The sequence below is a fragment of the Scyliorhinus torazame genome, chromosome 22 (assembly GCF_047496885.1).
Source record: "Scyliorhinus torazame isolate Kashiwa2021f chromosome 22, sScyTor2.1, whole genome shotgun sequence".
NCBI classification, from domain to species: domain Eukaryota; kingdom Metazoa; phylum Chordata; class Chondrichthyes; order Carcharhiniformes; family Scyliorhinidae; genus Scyliorhinus; species Scyliorhinus torazame.
The window spans coordinates 90,968,800-90,985,622 of NC_092728.1; the positions used below are offsets into that span (position 1 = coordinate 90,968,800).

A 16,823-nucleotide genomic window follows, 5' to 3' on the forward strand; every position below is an offset into this window, starting at 1 on the left:
AAGGCCTCAGGACCATTACAGGAGCCATGGCTACGATCAATATGGAGGAAAATGCCCAGCCCCGATATTTCCGCGCCCGCCCTGTGCCGTACGCATTTCACACTAAGGTAGACTGGGAATTGGACCATTGGAGCAGCTGGGGATTATTCGCCCTGTTCACTATGCTGATTGGGTTGCGCCTGTAGTCCCCGGAAAAGTTGGTGCAGCTCTGTGGGGACTACAAAATGACCGTAAACCGGGTATCCCACCTTGACCGTTACGCTGTCCCTCGGATCAAGGATCTTTACCCCCGGCTCAGTGGAGGAAAAGCATTCACTAAACTGGACATGAGCCGTGTGGACTTGCAGCTAGTGCTTGAGCCAAGTTCCCGGAAACTCGTGATGATCAATACCCATTGGGGATTGTACAAGTATACACGGTTGCCGTTCGGAGTCTCCTCGACTTGTGCGATATTCTAGAGGGTTATGGAGAACATCTTAAAAACGTTGCCAAGGGTGGCCGTCTACCTGGACGATGTTCTCATCACCGGGATCTTGCATCAGAAACACGTGGATAACCTAATCGAGATCCTCAAGCGGTTTTCTCGGGCCGGGATCCGCCTCCGGAGGGAGAAGTGTGCTTTCCACGTGCTGGAGGTCACATATCTCAGCTACTGGGTGGACAGCAGAGGTCTCCATCCAAAGGAGGAAAAGGTATGGGTGATTAGCCCGGCCTTCATCCCTCATGACCAAATGAAGCGCCGCTCTTTCTTCGGCCTGGTGAACTACAACGGGAAGTTCATATCCAGGATGGCCGCGCTGCTCAGTCCACTCCACCAACTACTGAAGAAGGGACAGACGTGGGAATGGGGCTCCCCGCACCAGAAGGTGTTTCACGAAGTGAAGCAGCATCTCTCGCCAGAGAAATTGCTGATCCACTTCGACCCGGTCAAGCCCCTGCTCCTCATGCGTGACACCTCGCCATATGGCATCGGGGCGGTCCTGGCACACCGCATGCCCAAAGGCTCAGAGCGACCTATAGCATTTGCGTCCTGTAAAGTAATGGCAGCTCATATCCGAGAATGGTCCCAGACCGACCCTGGGTTGTTGAGGGTCTGGCATATGGTCCAATACAGGGTCCGAAATAGGGCCATACCAGATGGGCTGAGGGCCTACAATTCCAAGCCACCCAAAATGAGCGTTGGAGACGGCGGCCTCCTGTGGGGATGTGGGTGGTCGTACCCGAACGGGGGCCCATGCCCCAGCTGAAAGACCTCCATAATGGGCACCCCGGGTTGCCAAGATGAAAATGTTGGCGTGCATCTATGTTTGGTGGCCCGAACTGGATGTCGAGATCGGGCAGGTGGCCCGCAATTGCACCCCATGCCAGGAATACCAGAAGGTCCAACCGGTGGCCCTGATGCACCCCTGGGAGTGGCCTGGGAAGCCTTGGTCCCGTGTTGACATCGACTTTGCCGGCCCATTTCAGGTGGGATGACCACTCAGAGTGGCTTGAAGTATACCGGGTCCCCACGCGATCACACGAGCAACTACGGACAGACTGAGGCCTATTTTTAGCACGCATGGACTGCCCGAGGTCCTGGTGACCGACAATGGGGCGGCATTCACAAACCAGGAGTTGGCTTTGTTCATGGCCGCAAATGGAATCGGGCACGTGCAGACAGCCCCGTACCATCCAGCTTCTAATGGGCGAGCTGAAAGAGCAGTACAAACATTCAAGAGAAAGATGACCTCAGAGTAATGAGAAACGCGGTTGGCATGGTTTCTTTTCAGTTATCATACGATCATACGACGCCTCACGCCACAACTGACATTGCACCGGCAGAGTTGCTCATGGGGTGCTGACTCCGGACGAGTCTCAGCCTTGTCCTCCCCGATGTCGGGGTGTGTCAGCGGCTGGACCGCTCAGAGACGGACTCTCACCACCGCCTACGAGTGTGCACTTTCACGACAGGTGACGCGGTTTATGTGAGGAACTTTGGGACTGCAGCCAAATGGGTCTCTTGGACAGTCCTCCATGCAATGGGACAAGTCTCCTACGCAATCCAGGTACAGGGCACAGAGACACACCACCACCTGGACCACTTACAATGATGCAACCAGGAACCATCAGCATGTGGCCCAGAGGCCCCACACAGGACCCGGACTCCATCCTCTGTGCGACCAAGGAGGAGCCCTGAGACCAGAGGGGAACTAGGGCCCCTCTCCCCACCCGCCAGTTCTGCCTCCTGTTGCCCGCCACAGGGACCTGTGGTGCCCGTGGACCAGGCAAGCGATGGCGTAGATTGTGAGATGGATTCCGATATGGACATTGGACCGCCAGCCGACGACATGCCGGCACTGATTGTACCAGCAAACTTACTGGCTGGGCCATGCCAGCTACAACGTTCATCATGGAAGCGACGGTCCCCGATACACTACACACCTCCCAGGCTGGCTGTACCACCCCTGGAATTCCACCCATAACCTAAGCGGCCAAGGGACCCTCCACCTGAGGACATGGATATTTCTCTGAACTGGGTGGGGGGGGAGGTTTTGTGACACCATACAGACACAGAGCTTGTATAGCGTCCGCCTCCCCTTCTACACCTCAGAAGTATGGGCTACTCAGGTGACTAAGGGGCGGGGCTTCCACCCAAATGGAGGAGCTCCCCACAGAATATAAAACCCGGCCTGGAAGCAGTTCGGGGAAGGAGACCCTGCGGGGAGTGGAGAGGAGTGATTATTGTGACTAGTGTGGAATAAAGTGAGTAGTACCCTGTCAACCTGGCCTCTCATGGAGTCTTTGCCTCCGTCTACAACAGGTTTTGCAATAACAGGTCTGCAAATAAAATGCAAAAAGTTGAACATGCTGAAAGATTTGTTTCTTCGGGGTCGGTTTGCAGGATTGAGGGAGCTGGAAGCGAAGTATAGGCTGGAGCAGGGAGAAGTGTTTAGGTACATGCAGGTTCGGGATTTTGCATGGAAGGAGATACAGAGCTTCTCAGAGGAACCGGCCTCCACATTGCTGGAGGAGGTGCTGACGACAAGGGGACTGGAGAAGGGGTCAGTGTCAGTGGTGTACAGAGCTATTTTGGAAGAGGATAAGGCACCACTGGAAGGGATCAAAGCAAAGTGGGAGGAAGAGCTGGGAGAGGTTATAGAGGAGGGGGTCTGGTGTGAGGTGCTCCGGAGAGTGAATGCCTCCACCTCATGTGCAAGGTTGGGGCTGATACAGCTGAAGGTGGTATATAGAGCACACCTCACGAGGGCGAGGATGAGCCGATTTTTTGAAGGAGTAGAGGATGTGTGTGAGCGTTGCGGGGGCGGGGGGGGGGGGGGGGGGGCTAATCACATTCATATGTTTTGGTCCTGTCCAAAGCTAGGGGAGTACTGGAAGGAGGTGTTTAGGGTAGTTTCCAAGGTGGTGCGTGTGAAATTGGACCCGGGTCCCCGGGAGGCCATATTCGGGATGTCGGACCAGCCAGGGTTGGAAACGGGTGCGGAGCAGATATCATAGCCTTCGCCTCGTTGATCGCCCGAAGGCGGATCCTGCTGGGATTGAGAGCAGCCTCTCCACCCAGTGCCCTGGCGTGGCGGGGGGACCTGTTGGAATACTTGACCCTTGAGAAGGTTAAGTTCGAACTGAGGGGAAGCTCAGAGGGGTTCTACAAGTCATGGGCACTATTTATTATGCACTTTGAAGAACTGGATAACATCGAACATTAGTTGGGGAGGGGGAATGGGTGGGAGGGTTGGGGGGGGAGGGGGGCTGTGTATATTAAGGGTGACTATGGGTAATCCCTGATCCCTTTTTGTCATTTGTTTATGTAAACATGCAGGCTGATGTTTGGGGGTTGGTGGGAGGATGGGATTGTTGTTATTGTTATGGGGATTGACATCTTGCTGATTATTGTTTATTGTTGATGGGTGTAAATGCGGGAGAAAATGTGAAAAAGGAGGAGAATAAAAATATTTTTAAAAAATAAAATGCTGTAAAAGCAATCAACAGACAAGTTAACCCATGTGCATCTATCATTACACGAGTAACTAAGTTATTCTTGTAATAAAATGCTGACTGACCTGCTGTGCCTTTCCATCATTTTCTGTTTACTATGTAACTAATCAGTCATTACTGCTTCTTATACAGTACCCCCACCACAAGACTTACTTTGCACAAGCTTCTAGGCGGTAAACCTTTTCAACTCCTGGAGGATATGTATCTGCATTTAAGGAGCATTGGTAGAAGCTGAGTGAAAATGATTTTTTTGGCACATAAGCAATATGAATTTTAACAAAAATATTGGTGATATGCTATAGTAGCAGCAGAAAACAATTTTTTGCAGACAATAAAACTGAACATTGAATAGCTACCGTGGGAATTCACATGCTTTAAATAACAAGGAAGCATTTAACAGAAGCTGATTGTCCTTCAAGAAAAGTTCGCCCTCTTCTCTTCATAGAATTTACAGTGCAGAAGGAGGCCATCGGGCCCATCGAGTCTGCACCGGCCCTTACAAAGAGCACCCTACTGAAGCCCACGTATCTACCCTATCCCCATAACTTAGTAACCCCCATTTAACATTTTTTGGACACTGAGGGTAATTTAGCATGGCCAATCCAACTAACCCGCACATCTTTGGACTGTGGGAGGAAACCGGAGCCCCCGGAGGAAACCCATGCACACATGGGGAGGACGTGCAGACTCCGCACAGACAGTGACCCAAGCCGGGAATCGAATCTGGGACCCTGGAGCTTGAAGCAACTGTGCTAACCACTATGCTACCGTGCTGCCTCTTGATCACCCTTCCCCCACCTTCTCAATTGCTTATCTTTCCTAGTCACACTATTCCCTCCCAATCCCTTGTACTCTCTTCCAAGAACTACCTGTGGGTCACTGCCATTACTCAGTGGCCCTAAATTTAAAATGGAATGAACCAGTGAGTTGTCTGGAATTTTCCAGCAGTCAGCTACTTGCCGATCTGATGTAAATGAGCCCCAGAACTCAATATCAGGAAGCCTCGTACCTACACATTCTGGAATTGGGATCATGCCAGCCCTTTTATCTACACTAGTAATAATTACTCTTTTACTGAAATATCTCACACAAAAAAGCAACACGAAACAAAACATTAACAAAACATATTAATATTCACAACACTCATCAGGTCGTAATATAACTACTGACCTGATATTGTTTTGGTGACATTTATTGTGAGAGAGAAATCACACGTTTCACTGGATGTACCGATGACGTAATACACACTCTTCATCTATGTATAAAACAGGATACAATCAAATAAAAAAATCAATCAAATAAAACATGTCGCTTCCTAACTACTGATTTAAGATAAATTTGAAGCATTTAATTATTTGGAAAATCCAGCAATTTTGTACATTAACCACCGTGTATCGGTTGAATATTCCACATAGCTACAGTTTATATTATCCCCATTAAGAATTTTATTCCGTTCTGCCTGTGCTTCAGTTTTGTAGTCAATTAGTGTGGAAGGGAAATTAACATAAACCAACTTCGAAGCATGCTGGGGCTAAAATAAGTCGGTCAGGTAACATAAATGAAATACTGCTAAAATATTCTGGTTTCGGCCTTATTATGAAACACATTGTCCTCCGAAAGATAACAAAATGTGTACTCGAGTTGTTTTGAGCCAAGGGCAAGAACATACGTACTACGTATTTCATCTTACGTACTTTCCAAGGTCTATTTAATATAAACATGCCTGTTTACTTCAAGCTGTTATTTCAGACTATAAAATATGCTGTCTTCAATCGAATCTCAGAGTGCAGTGCACTGGCTTTTGTAGCTGGAACACTCTCTCTCTGCAAATATATTTGTGTAAATAAATTTCCTGAAATCGAACCTCGAGGAATTTGTCTTTGTTATGATTTCCACGACAATTAGATATCAAGGAAGTGACTATTTTAAGTTTTGTTTGCATGCACCCAGTGAATCTTAATCAGGGTAAAGGTGCAAGTGTTACAGTTGGTTTAGTGTTCACACTCCTGATGTGATATGGTACGAATAAAGTAATGGCATGATGGGAAAACTGGTCAATGGGAAGACTAGTCAAAATATTTGATACAATGTAAGAAATGCTGCCCTAACCATTTCAGACCCCTGTAAGACTAATAAGGCCGACTCTGCATAACTTGAAGAATGAATAAGATCAGAGAAGGTCAAGCCATTCCAAAATCCCGGACCTCGGCAACTCCTGATAAGACTAACTCGTCATAACCCAGGGCCGTAGGAATAAGACAAGATAAGATCAGGAAGAAATAAGTCTCCTCCGACCTCTCAATGTTCCCTCCAAGGACAAGATAATGGTATGAGGGATGCGACAAAGAGCCCAATAAGGTCAGCAGGCATTGCTTCCGTTTCTACTTCCGATCGAATTCCTGACTAAGCTGTAGTCACGCAATCTTGATAATGATAATGTATAAATACTGAACTGATTTTCTGTAAAAGCGTGGACTTGAGAAGGAATCAGCAGTTTCACTAACTGCTCTCTGACCTCAAGTTTCAGCCATTACTGCATGCAGTCTCTTCGTAAATAAAGCCTTGTTATTTTGTCTCAACGAGCGTTGTTGAATCATTCCAATACAGAAGCAGGAAAATATTGACTACAACACTGACACAAACAATTAGTCAGAAGAAAATTATCCAGAAGCTGCCTACTGCTAGGAAGTGTGCACATGGGACATTGGGCAAGGAAAGGTCAGTCTTAGCTGTGATTTCATTCATAGCTCCAGTACTGGTAGACTATGAGTGATGATCACACTTCAATGACTGTTTAATTTTCAATGTGTGGATAGAAGGCCGGCCGTGAACAGAATGTTAGTACTATTCTGCAAATACCTGTTTGTGTTACCCAAGTAACTGCCTCCAAGAAAGGAAATTTAAAGGGAGAAATCTTGCAACAGAAAGAAAACAACTGTAATAGATTTGTGGACCATAGATCTTAAAATCCAGATCATATGAGGTTTGATGTTAAGGAAACTAGAGAAATAAAGAGAAGTTTCCAAGAGGTCTGAGGTTAATGGTACTAGAACATGGAACTATTAAGTAAAGACAGAGAGAGCTGAGAATAAGGCTGAGATGCCAGAAAGTGATTTTCAGGTTTTTGAGATTTTACTACAGCCTGTGGAACGTGAGTTGCAATAACTATGGAAATCAGTGGCTGGATCTTGGAGTTTGTGTAAAAGCAGCCAAGACAAAGAAATCCTAAAAGGGTTGGAATAAACTCCTGGACTGGATTCTCTGTTAAAAGTGGAGCAGAAGCTTTATTTAAAAGTGTCTTTTGGAAAACTTGGTCTGGATTTCAGAATGCAAACCATTGAGGGAAAGCATAATTATGAGGCAAGATTTTAAAGCATGGTTTTGGGAGAGAAGTTTGGAAACTCACCCAGTATCCACCATGGGCAGACCTCAGGAGCAATGTTGAGATAAAATAAAATAAAGTTCTAAATATTTATTACAGCCTTTACTATATTAAAAAATACTCCCATTCATGAAAGGACATTACAAGCGTTTTAAGTGCTTAATCCTCTATAAAAACAAATGAAGGGCCAAAAGGCCTCTTCCTGCTCCTATCTTCTATGTATCTATGTTTGCTCACAACCCCACATCATAGACAGTTGATCCTTTAATACCCTCTTTGGGCTGTCAACCAAACTCTGAACGTAGAACCAGCGCTGAGGAGATCATTATAGCTTGTGGACAGCAACAAAGCATTCAAAAAAGAGCCTTTAGGCAAATGTCAACAAACAGCTATGAAAATTTCTAGAACAGAGATTTTTAAATTTTCTGTCACAGGCTGCTTGTCTTTTTCAATTTTTTTATGGGTTGAGCATCATGATATTTATACAGACTTCATACACTCTTCAATGCTATGGCCCTTGCAATCGTTAAAATGAGGTTGGTTTGAACTCAGCATTCAGTTCAAATGGCCTTGCTGAGTTTGGGTTTCCATCACGGGTGAGTCATGCACTGCCTCCTTTCCTCTATTGGCATAACTGGGATCTGTCAGAAATATGGGTGAGCTTTTTGAATCCGGGTCCTGTCCGTCATTTTTAAAGGTCTGCAGAGTCTCCATGATTCCACAAATATCTGGGCCATATTGTATATAGAAAAGCAAACAGATTATCAGACTAACAACAGGGACAATCCCATCCCTATGTCCACCTTCAACTAGGAATGTAAAAATCATTTGCAAACTCACACACTATTTTGGAAAGCAAACTTGCAGTTAAGCCAATTGAATAGTTCTGCAGTCCATTGCTTACATAAGAACATAAGAACTAGGAGCAGGAGTGGGCCATCTGGCCCCTCGAGCCTGCTCCGCCATTCAATGAGATCATGGCTGATCTTTTGTGGACTCAGCTCCACTTTCCAGCCCGAACACTATAACCCTTTATCCCTTTATTCTTCAAAAAACTATCTATCTTTATCTGAAAAACATTTAATGAAGGAGCCTCTACTGCTTCGCTGGGCATGAATTCCATAGATTCACAACCCTTTGGGTGAAGACGTTCCTCCTAAACTCAGTCCTAAATCAACTTCCCCTTATTTTGAGGCTATGCCCCCTAGATCTGCTTTCACCCGCCAGTGGAAACAACCTGCCCGCATCTATCCTATCTATTCCCTTCATAACCTTATATGTTTCTATAAGATCCCCCCTCATCCTTCTAAATTCCAACGAGTACAGTCCCAGTCTACTCAACCTCTCCTCGTAATCCAACCCCTTCAGCTCTGGGATTAACCTAGTGAATCTCCTCTGCACACCCTCCAGTGCCAGTACGTCCTTTCTCAAGTAAGAAGACCAAAACTGAACACAATACTCCAGGTGTGGCCTCACTAACACCTTATACAATTGCAGCAGAACCTCCCTAGTCTTAAAATCCATCCCTCTAACAATGAACGACAAAATTCCATTTGCCTTCTTAATCACCTGTTGCACCTGAAAACCAACTTTTTGCGACTCATGCACTAGCACACCCAGGTCTCTCTGCACAGCAGCATGTTTTAATATTTTATCATTTAAATAATAATCCCTTTTGCTGTTATTCCTACCAAAATGGATAACCTCACATTTGTCAACATTGTATTCCATCTGCCAGACCCTAACCCATTCACTTAGCCTATCCAAATCCCTCTGCAGACTTCCAGTATCCTCTGCACTTTTTGCTTCACCACTTATCTTAGTGTCGTCTGCAAACTTGGACACATTGCCCTTGGTCCCCAACTCCAAATCATCTATGTAAATTGTGAACAGTTGTGGGCCTAACACTGATCCCTGAGGGACACCACTAGCTACTGATTGCCAACCAGAGAAACACCCATTAATCCCCACTCTTTGCTTTCTATTAATTAACCAATCCTCTATCCATGCTACTACTTTCCCCTTAATGCCATGCATCTTTATCTTATGCAACAACCTTTTGTGTGGCACCTTGTCAAAGGCTTTCTGGAAATCCAGATATACCACATCCACTGGCTCCCCGTTATCTACCGCACTGTTAATGTCCTCAAAAAATTCCACTAAATTAGTTAGGCAAGGCCTGCGCTTTATGAACCCATGCTGCATCTGCCCAATGGGACAATTTCCATCCAGATGCCTCGATATTTCTTCCTTGATGATAGATTCCAGCATCTTCCCGACTACCGAAGTTAAGCTCACTGGCCTATAATTACCCACTTTCTGCCTACCTCCTTTTTTAAACAGTGGTGTCACGTTTGCTAATTACCAATCTGCTGGGACCACCCCAGAGTCTAGTGAATTTTGGTAAATTATCACTAGTGCATTTGCAATTTCCCTAGCCATCTCTTTTAGCACTCTGGGATGCATTCCATCAGGTCCAGGAGACTTGTCTACCTTTAGCCCCATTAGCTTGCCCATCACTACCTCCTTGGTGATAACAATCCTCTCAAGGTCCTCACCTGTCATAGGCTCATTTCCATCAGACACTGGCATGTTATTTGTGTGTTCCATTGTGAAGACAGACCCAAAAAACCTGTTCAGTTCCTCAGACATTTCCTCATCTCCCATTATTTCATAGAATTTCATAGAATTTACAGTGCAGAAGGAGGCCATTCAGCCCATCGAGTCTGCACCGGCTCTTGGAAAGAGCACCCAAAGTCCACACCTCCACCCTATCCCCATAACCCAGTCACCCCACTTAACACCAAGGGCAATTTTGGACACAAAGGGCAATTTTGGACACGAAGGGCAATTTTATCATGGCCAATCCACCTAACCTGCACATCTTTGGACTCCCTTCTCATCCTCTAAAGGACCAATATTTACCTTAGCCACTCTTTTTTGTTTTATGTATTTGTAGAAACTTTTACTATCTGTTTTTATATTCTGAGCAAGTTTACTCTCATAATCTATCTTACTCTTCTTTATAGCTTTTTTAGTAGCTTTCTGTTGCCCCCTAAGGATTTCCCAGTCCTCTAGTCTCCCACTGATCTTTGCTACTTTGTATGTTTTTTCCTTCAATTTGATACTCTCCCTTATTTCCTTAGATATCCACGGTCGATTTTCCCTCTTTTTACCGTCCTTCCGTTTTGTTGGTATAAACCTTTGCTGAGCACTGTGAAAAATCACTTGGAAGGTTCTCCACTGTTCCTCAACTGTTTCACTATAAAGTCTTTGCTCCCAGTCTACCTTAGCTAGTTCTTCTCTCATCCCATTGTAATCTCTTTTGTTTAAGCACAAAACACGAGGGCTTGATTTTACCTTCTCACCTTCCATCTGTATTTTAAATTCCACCATATTGTGATCGCTCCTTCCGAGAGGATCCCTAACTATGAGATCCTGAATCAATTATGTCTCATTACACAGGACCAGATCTAGGATATCGCGGATACATTCTATAAACTCCTCCTCAAGGCTGCCTTGACCGACCTGGTTAAACCAATCAACATGTAGATTAAAATCCCCCATGATAACTGCTGTACCATTTCTACATGCATCTGTTATTTCTTTGTTTATTGCCTGCCCCACCATAATGTTACTATTTGGTGGCCTATAGATTACTCCTATCAGTGACTTTTTCACCTTACTATTCCTGATTTCCACCCAAATGGATTCAACCTTATCCTCCATAGCACCGATGTCATCCCTTACTGTTGCCCGGATGTCATCCTTAAATAACAGAGCTACACCACCTCCCTTATCATCCACTCTGTCCTTCCGAAAAGTTTGATACCCTCGGATATTTAACTCCCAGTCGTGACCATCCTTTAACCATGTTTCAGTAATGGCCACTAAATCATAGTCATTCACGATGATTTGCACCATCAACTCATTTACCTTATTCCGAATACTACGAGCATTCAGGTAAAGTACACTTATGTTGGTTTTTTTACCTCTGTTCTGAATCTTAACACCTCGATCACTAACCTCTCCTAAGTTATATTTCCTCTTAACCTTTCTCCTAATTTTCCTTGTCGTTGAACCCATATCTTCATGTAACAACCTGCCGCGTCGCTTACCATTAATGTTTTCACTTCCCGTTTTATTTCTTTTAGTATTCCTGGTCCTATTCACTGAGCTCCCCTCAGTCACTGTACCTTGGTACTGTCGCCCTTTTTGATTTTTGACTATGGCTTCTCTGCCTTACACTTTCCCCCTTACTGCCTTTTATTTCTGTCCCTGTTTTACTACCTTCCAACCTCCTGCATCGGTTCCCATCCCCCTGCCACATTAGTTTAAACTCTCCCCAACAGCTCTAGCAACCCCCCCCCCCCTAGGACATCGGTTCCAGTCCTGCCCAGGTGCAAACCATCCGGTTTGTACTGGTCCCACCTCCCCCAGAACCGGTTCCAATGTCCCGGAAAAAATTGAATCACTCCCTCTTGCACCATCTCTCGAGCCACGCACTCATCCTCTCTATCCTGACATTCCTACTCTGACTAGCTCGTGGCACTGGTAGCAATCCCGAGATTACTCCCTTTGAGGTCCTACTTTTTAGTTTAACTCCTAGCTCCCTAAATTCAGCTTGTAGGACCTCGTCCCATTTTTTTACCTATATCGTTGGTGCCTATGTGCACCACGACAGCTGGCTGTTCACCCTCCCCCCCCCCCCCCCCCCAGAATGTCCTGCAGCCGCTCCGAGACATCCTTGACCCTTGCACCAGGGAGGCAACATACCATCCTGGAGTCTCGATTGCGTCCGCAGAACCGCCTGTCTATTCCCCTTACAATTGATTCCCCGATCACTATAGCCCTGCCATTCCTCTTCCTGCCCAGCTGCGCAGCAGAGCCAGCCACGGTGCCATGAACCTGGCTGCTGCTGCCTTCCCCTGGTGAGCCATCTCCCTCAACAGTATCCAAAGCGGTATATCTGTTTTGCAGGGAGATGACCGCAGAGGACACCTGCACTGCCTTCCTACTCTTGCTCTGTCTTTTGGTCACCCATTTTCTATCTCCCTCAGTACCTTTCACCTGCGGTGTGACCAACTCGCTAAACGTGCTATCCACGACATCCTCAGCATCGTGGATGCTCCAAAGTGAGTCCATCCGCAACTCCAGAGCCGTCAAGCGGTCTAACAGGAGCTGCAACTGGACACACTTCTTGCATGTGAAGGGGCCAGGGACAGTGGACGTGTCCCTGAGCTCCCACATCGCACACGAGGAGCATGACACGGGTCTGAGATCTCCTGCCATGTTTTAAACCTTCGGTTAACTTCAACAACTACAATTTCAACAAAAAAAATAACAAAGAAAAAATAAATGAATATACCAATGAAAAGAAACAGAAAAACAGAAACACTACTTACCAGGGATAAAAAGCACTTCCTCCCCACCCAGCTTCGAATTCCCACCTCGATTCAAATTCCCAAACTCACTCTTAGCTGTGTCTCACTCCTGGCTCTGTCCTCTCTGTCTTCTCTGGCTCACTGGGAGAACTCACTGGGAGTGAGTTTACAAGTTGCTCTTTTTAAACTGTCCTGAATTGACTCCCCTCCCCCACCTGTTTTTAGATCAAGGTAGATTTAAGTGACTGACACTTAATTGCCAACCAGTTATGTGAGTGGGTGGGACAGCCCTTGTTAACCTACACTGCACAATACTAGCTTGATTTAAATTAATTTAAACTCCTGAAATTTAAAAGGAGCTGCCTTACTGATTTAATTCAATTCCCACCTAGATTCAAATTCCCAAACTCACTCTTAGCTGTGTCTCACTCCTGGCTCTGTCTTCTCTGGCTCACTGGGAGAACTCATCTTTTGACTTTATTTTTTGAATGATGGAATTATGTAACAACAACAACTTGTTACTTACATTAACAGTAGCTGTGCCAGTCCTGCCAGATGTCCTTACAATTACATTGTCATTTTTCTCAATCTGTAAAATATAGGACAAAAAGGTGGAAAATACTAACAATATCACTACAGTGAAAATGAAACACTATCATAAGCACCTTGCACCTTAGTTTTCCAAATTTGTCAACTTCGATAAATGCAATCTAAACCAAGAATAACTTGCCTCCACTGGTCTTGAAAATGAGTTTTGTTCATTCAATTCAAACTGTTGAATGTTGCCAAATCTTCTGTAGTCTATTGATATTGACATATCAAGCCTGGTCCGCTTCATATTAATGACATACTCTGTGAGGCCTTCAAGGGCTGTTGCAGTGTCCTGCCATTAAAAATGTTTTTAAAATTACAATTCATATGGATACATCATGAAAACGAACAAGTCCCTTAGTCATAGCTGAAAAAGATACAAAAAAGTGATATATATTAAAGAGAAAAAATGTAATATAAGAAACAAATAAAAAATGATTGCATCAGCTTTACTATAAAGGTGCCCAGGCAACCTGATTAATTCAAATTTCCCAGAAATTAAACAATTCATCCTACCACTTACTTAATTGTCACTCATCACATCTCACACAAATTTCTAGCGTACACTTTGCTTCTATCAGCAACACTTTTGCTGTATCCTCCAGATTCAGTGGAAGGACAGTTCAATAAATGCTGTCTCCTTCTTAAAGCCAGCTCCACAAGCATTCAGGAAAACTCCTGCAAAATCTGGATGGCCGAAACTCTTCCAGCCAGGTCCTGTTTTCCCAACTCTCAAATGGACAACATTCCAGGGAAGGTCATAGAAAACACTTCAAAGACACTCTTAAGCTCTTTTAAACAAAGCAGCACTAACATTAATGACTGGGAGGAGCTTGGTGCCAATCACTTAGAATGGCAAAAGCTTGTCCATCATAGAATCCCTACAGTGCTGACGAAGCATTCGGCCCATCAAGTCTGTACTGACCCTCTGAAAGAGCAATCCACCCAAGCCCACTTCCCCATCCTATCCCAATAACCCCTTAACCTAACTTACAGATCCCTGGACATAGAAAGTTGCATCATGCTTTGAGTCACAACATCTTAATGATGCGGCAGAGTAATGGTACAAGCAGGAAGAAAAGGAGAAAACCCTGCACTTCCAATCTCACCAAGGCATGGGATATCCAACCTTATGTGCCAAAAGATCTGTGGGTCTAGAATTGTCTTGTTCAGTCACATGAAGACCCATGGCAGAAACACGTGACCCTGAATAGACACATTCTCAAATCGAAGAACTGCCAATGATGCCTTGCATCTGACTTGCTGTGAGCAATGCTATGGATGATCTATTTAAAGTCAACAGGTTTACAGTTAACAAAGCCAAAAGGCTGTTCATTTAAGCATAATTAGTGTTAACTGTTGGATTTTTTTTTAAAGTGCGGATTCGAATGGCAATAATTCTCCTTTAATTTATCAAGTAACTTTAAACATTAGGCCATAGCTTATGCCAGAGATGTTGCAATAATGAGATAGATGCATTTACTTGTGTTGAAATAAAGCCTCCACCGTAGCGCTGTTGTTCAGTGAGCCATTTAACTATGGGGTTTCCATATCTTTTATCAGTGGAGAGTAACACAGTCAGAAGTGCATATGATGTTGTTTCTATTATGCGTGCCGTTACTTCAGTTGAAGAAGCTGATCTTTCGGAAATGTCTTTCCAGAATCGATGTGAAGGGGGATTCCCTGTTGAATTGCAAACACAAAGCATAATTTGCATATCTCAAAATAATCTAAGGAAGTTATTCTTTTACATTAAGAATTTCCCAGTTTATCCCATTTAGCACGATGGTAGTGCCACATAACACGATGGAGGGTATCCTCAATGTGAAGTCAGGACTTTGTCGCCACAAGGACTGTGCGGTGGTCACTTCTACCAATACCGTCATGGACAGATGCATCTGCAGCAGGCAGATTGGTGAGGATGAGGCCAAGTATGTTTTTCCTTCTTGTTGGTTCCCTCACCACCTTCTGCAATCCCAATCTAGCAGCTATGTCCTTTAGGATATGGCCAGCTCAGTCTATGGTGGTACTGCTGAGCCAGTCTTGGTGATGGACATTGAGTCCAGAGTATATTCTGTGCCTTGCCACCCTCAGTGCTTCCTCTAAGCGGTGTGATTCATCAGCTGATGGTGGCCGGTGGCGTGGTGCATCAGTAGCAGATTCCCTTGCCCATGCTTAACCTGAAGTCATGAGACTTCATGGGGTCCAGAGCTCCCATGAGGCAATGCCCTACCTACTGTATACCACTGTGCTGCCACCTCTGCTGTGTCTGTCCTGCCGGTGTGTCAGGACATACCCAGGAATGATGATAGTGGTGTCTGGGACATTGGGCGGGATTCTTCAGCCACACTGGGTCCGGATTATGGTGTTGATTGGCTCCTCACTCTGCAACTGGATCCTCGACTTTCTGACCCACAGACCACAAACAGTAAGAATAAACAACAACACCTCTGAAATAAATTCACGGAGACAGAAGGCCCTTCACCAGGATTCCTTTTATTTACAAAACCAACAACCGAACAACCAGGTGCATTCAGCTTGCTGTCTACACTGGGAGTGCAAAGGACCTGACACTCCCTGTTATATACAGAGAAAGGGGTTCCCTGATTGGGCCACTAATCAGTGAACTCATATTCTGATTGGCCAATCTCAAAAGGTCTGACCTAAGTCATTACACCCTTCTCCTCAATACCGTGGCCCCGCAAAGTTGCATACTTAGCCCCCTACTATACTCCCTGTACACACACACCTGCGTGGCAAAGCTTGGTTCCAACTCCAACTGCAAGTTTGTTGACAATACAACCATAGTGGGCCGGATCACGAATAACGACGAGCCAGAATACAGAAGGGAGATAGAGAACCTAGTGGAGTGGTGCAGCGACAACAATCTCTCCCTCAATGCCAGCAAAACTAAAGAGCTGGTCATTGACTTCAGGAAGCAAAGTACTGTACACACCCCTGTCAGTGGGGCCGAGGTGGAGATGGTTTGCAGCTTCAAATTGCTTGGGGTACACATCTCCAAAAATCTGTCCTGGTCCACCCACGTCGACACTACCACCAAGAAAGCTCAACAGCGCCTATACTTCCTCAGGAAACTAAGAAAATTCGGCATGTCCACATTAACTCTTACCAACTTTTACAGATGCACTATAGAAAGCATCCTATCAGGCTGCATCACAGCCTGGTATGGCAACTGCTCGGCCCAAGACCGCAAGAAACCTGAGGGAGTCGTGAACACAGCCCAGTCATCACACAAACCTGCCTTCCATCTATTGACTCCATCTACACCTCCCGCTGCCTGGGGAAAGTGGGCAGCATTATCAAAGACCCCTCCTCCCTGGCTTACTCACTCTTCCAACTTCTTCCATCGGGCAGGAGATACAAAAGTCTGAGAACATGCACAGACTCAAAAACAGCTTCTTCCCCACTGTTACCAGACTCCTAACCGACCCTCTTGTGGACTGACCTCA

The 16,823-nt window shown here is 45.4% G+C and overlaps 1 protein-coding gene across 3 annotated transcripts in view; it reads right to left on the minus strand.

The window, feature by feature from the left end:
- c5 (complement component 5) overlaps positions 1 to 16,823 on the minus strand; it is a 223,942-nt gene that overhangs the window by 48,221 nt on the left and 158,898 nt on the right. For all 3 annotated transcript variants that reach the window (XM_072488563.1, XM_072488561.1, XM_072488562.1), the window contains 5 exons: positions 14,837 to 15,036; positions 13,493 to 13,645; positions 13,289 to 13,351; positions 5,167 to 5,251; positions 4,150 to 4,201 (listed from right to left, as the gene is read on the minus strand). In XM_072488563.1, the coding sequence (XP_072344664.1) occupies positions 4,150 to 4,201; positions 5,167 to 5,251; positions 13,289 to 13,351; positions 13,493 to 13,645; positions 14,837 to 15,036 (553 nt within the window). The remainder of the gene's footprint in view (positions 1 to 4,149; positions 4,202 to 5,166; positions 5,252 to 13,288; positions 13,352 to 13,492; positions 13,646 to 14,836; positions 15,037 to 16,823) is intronic.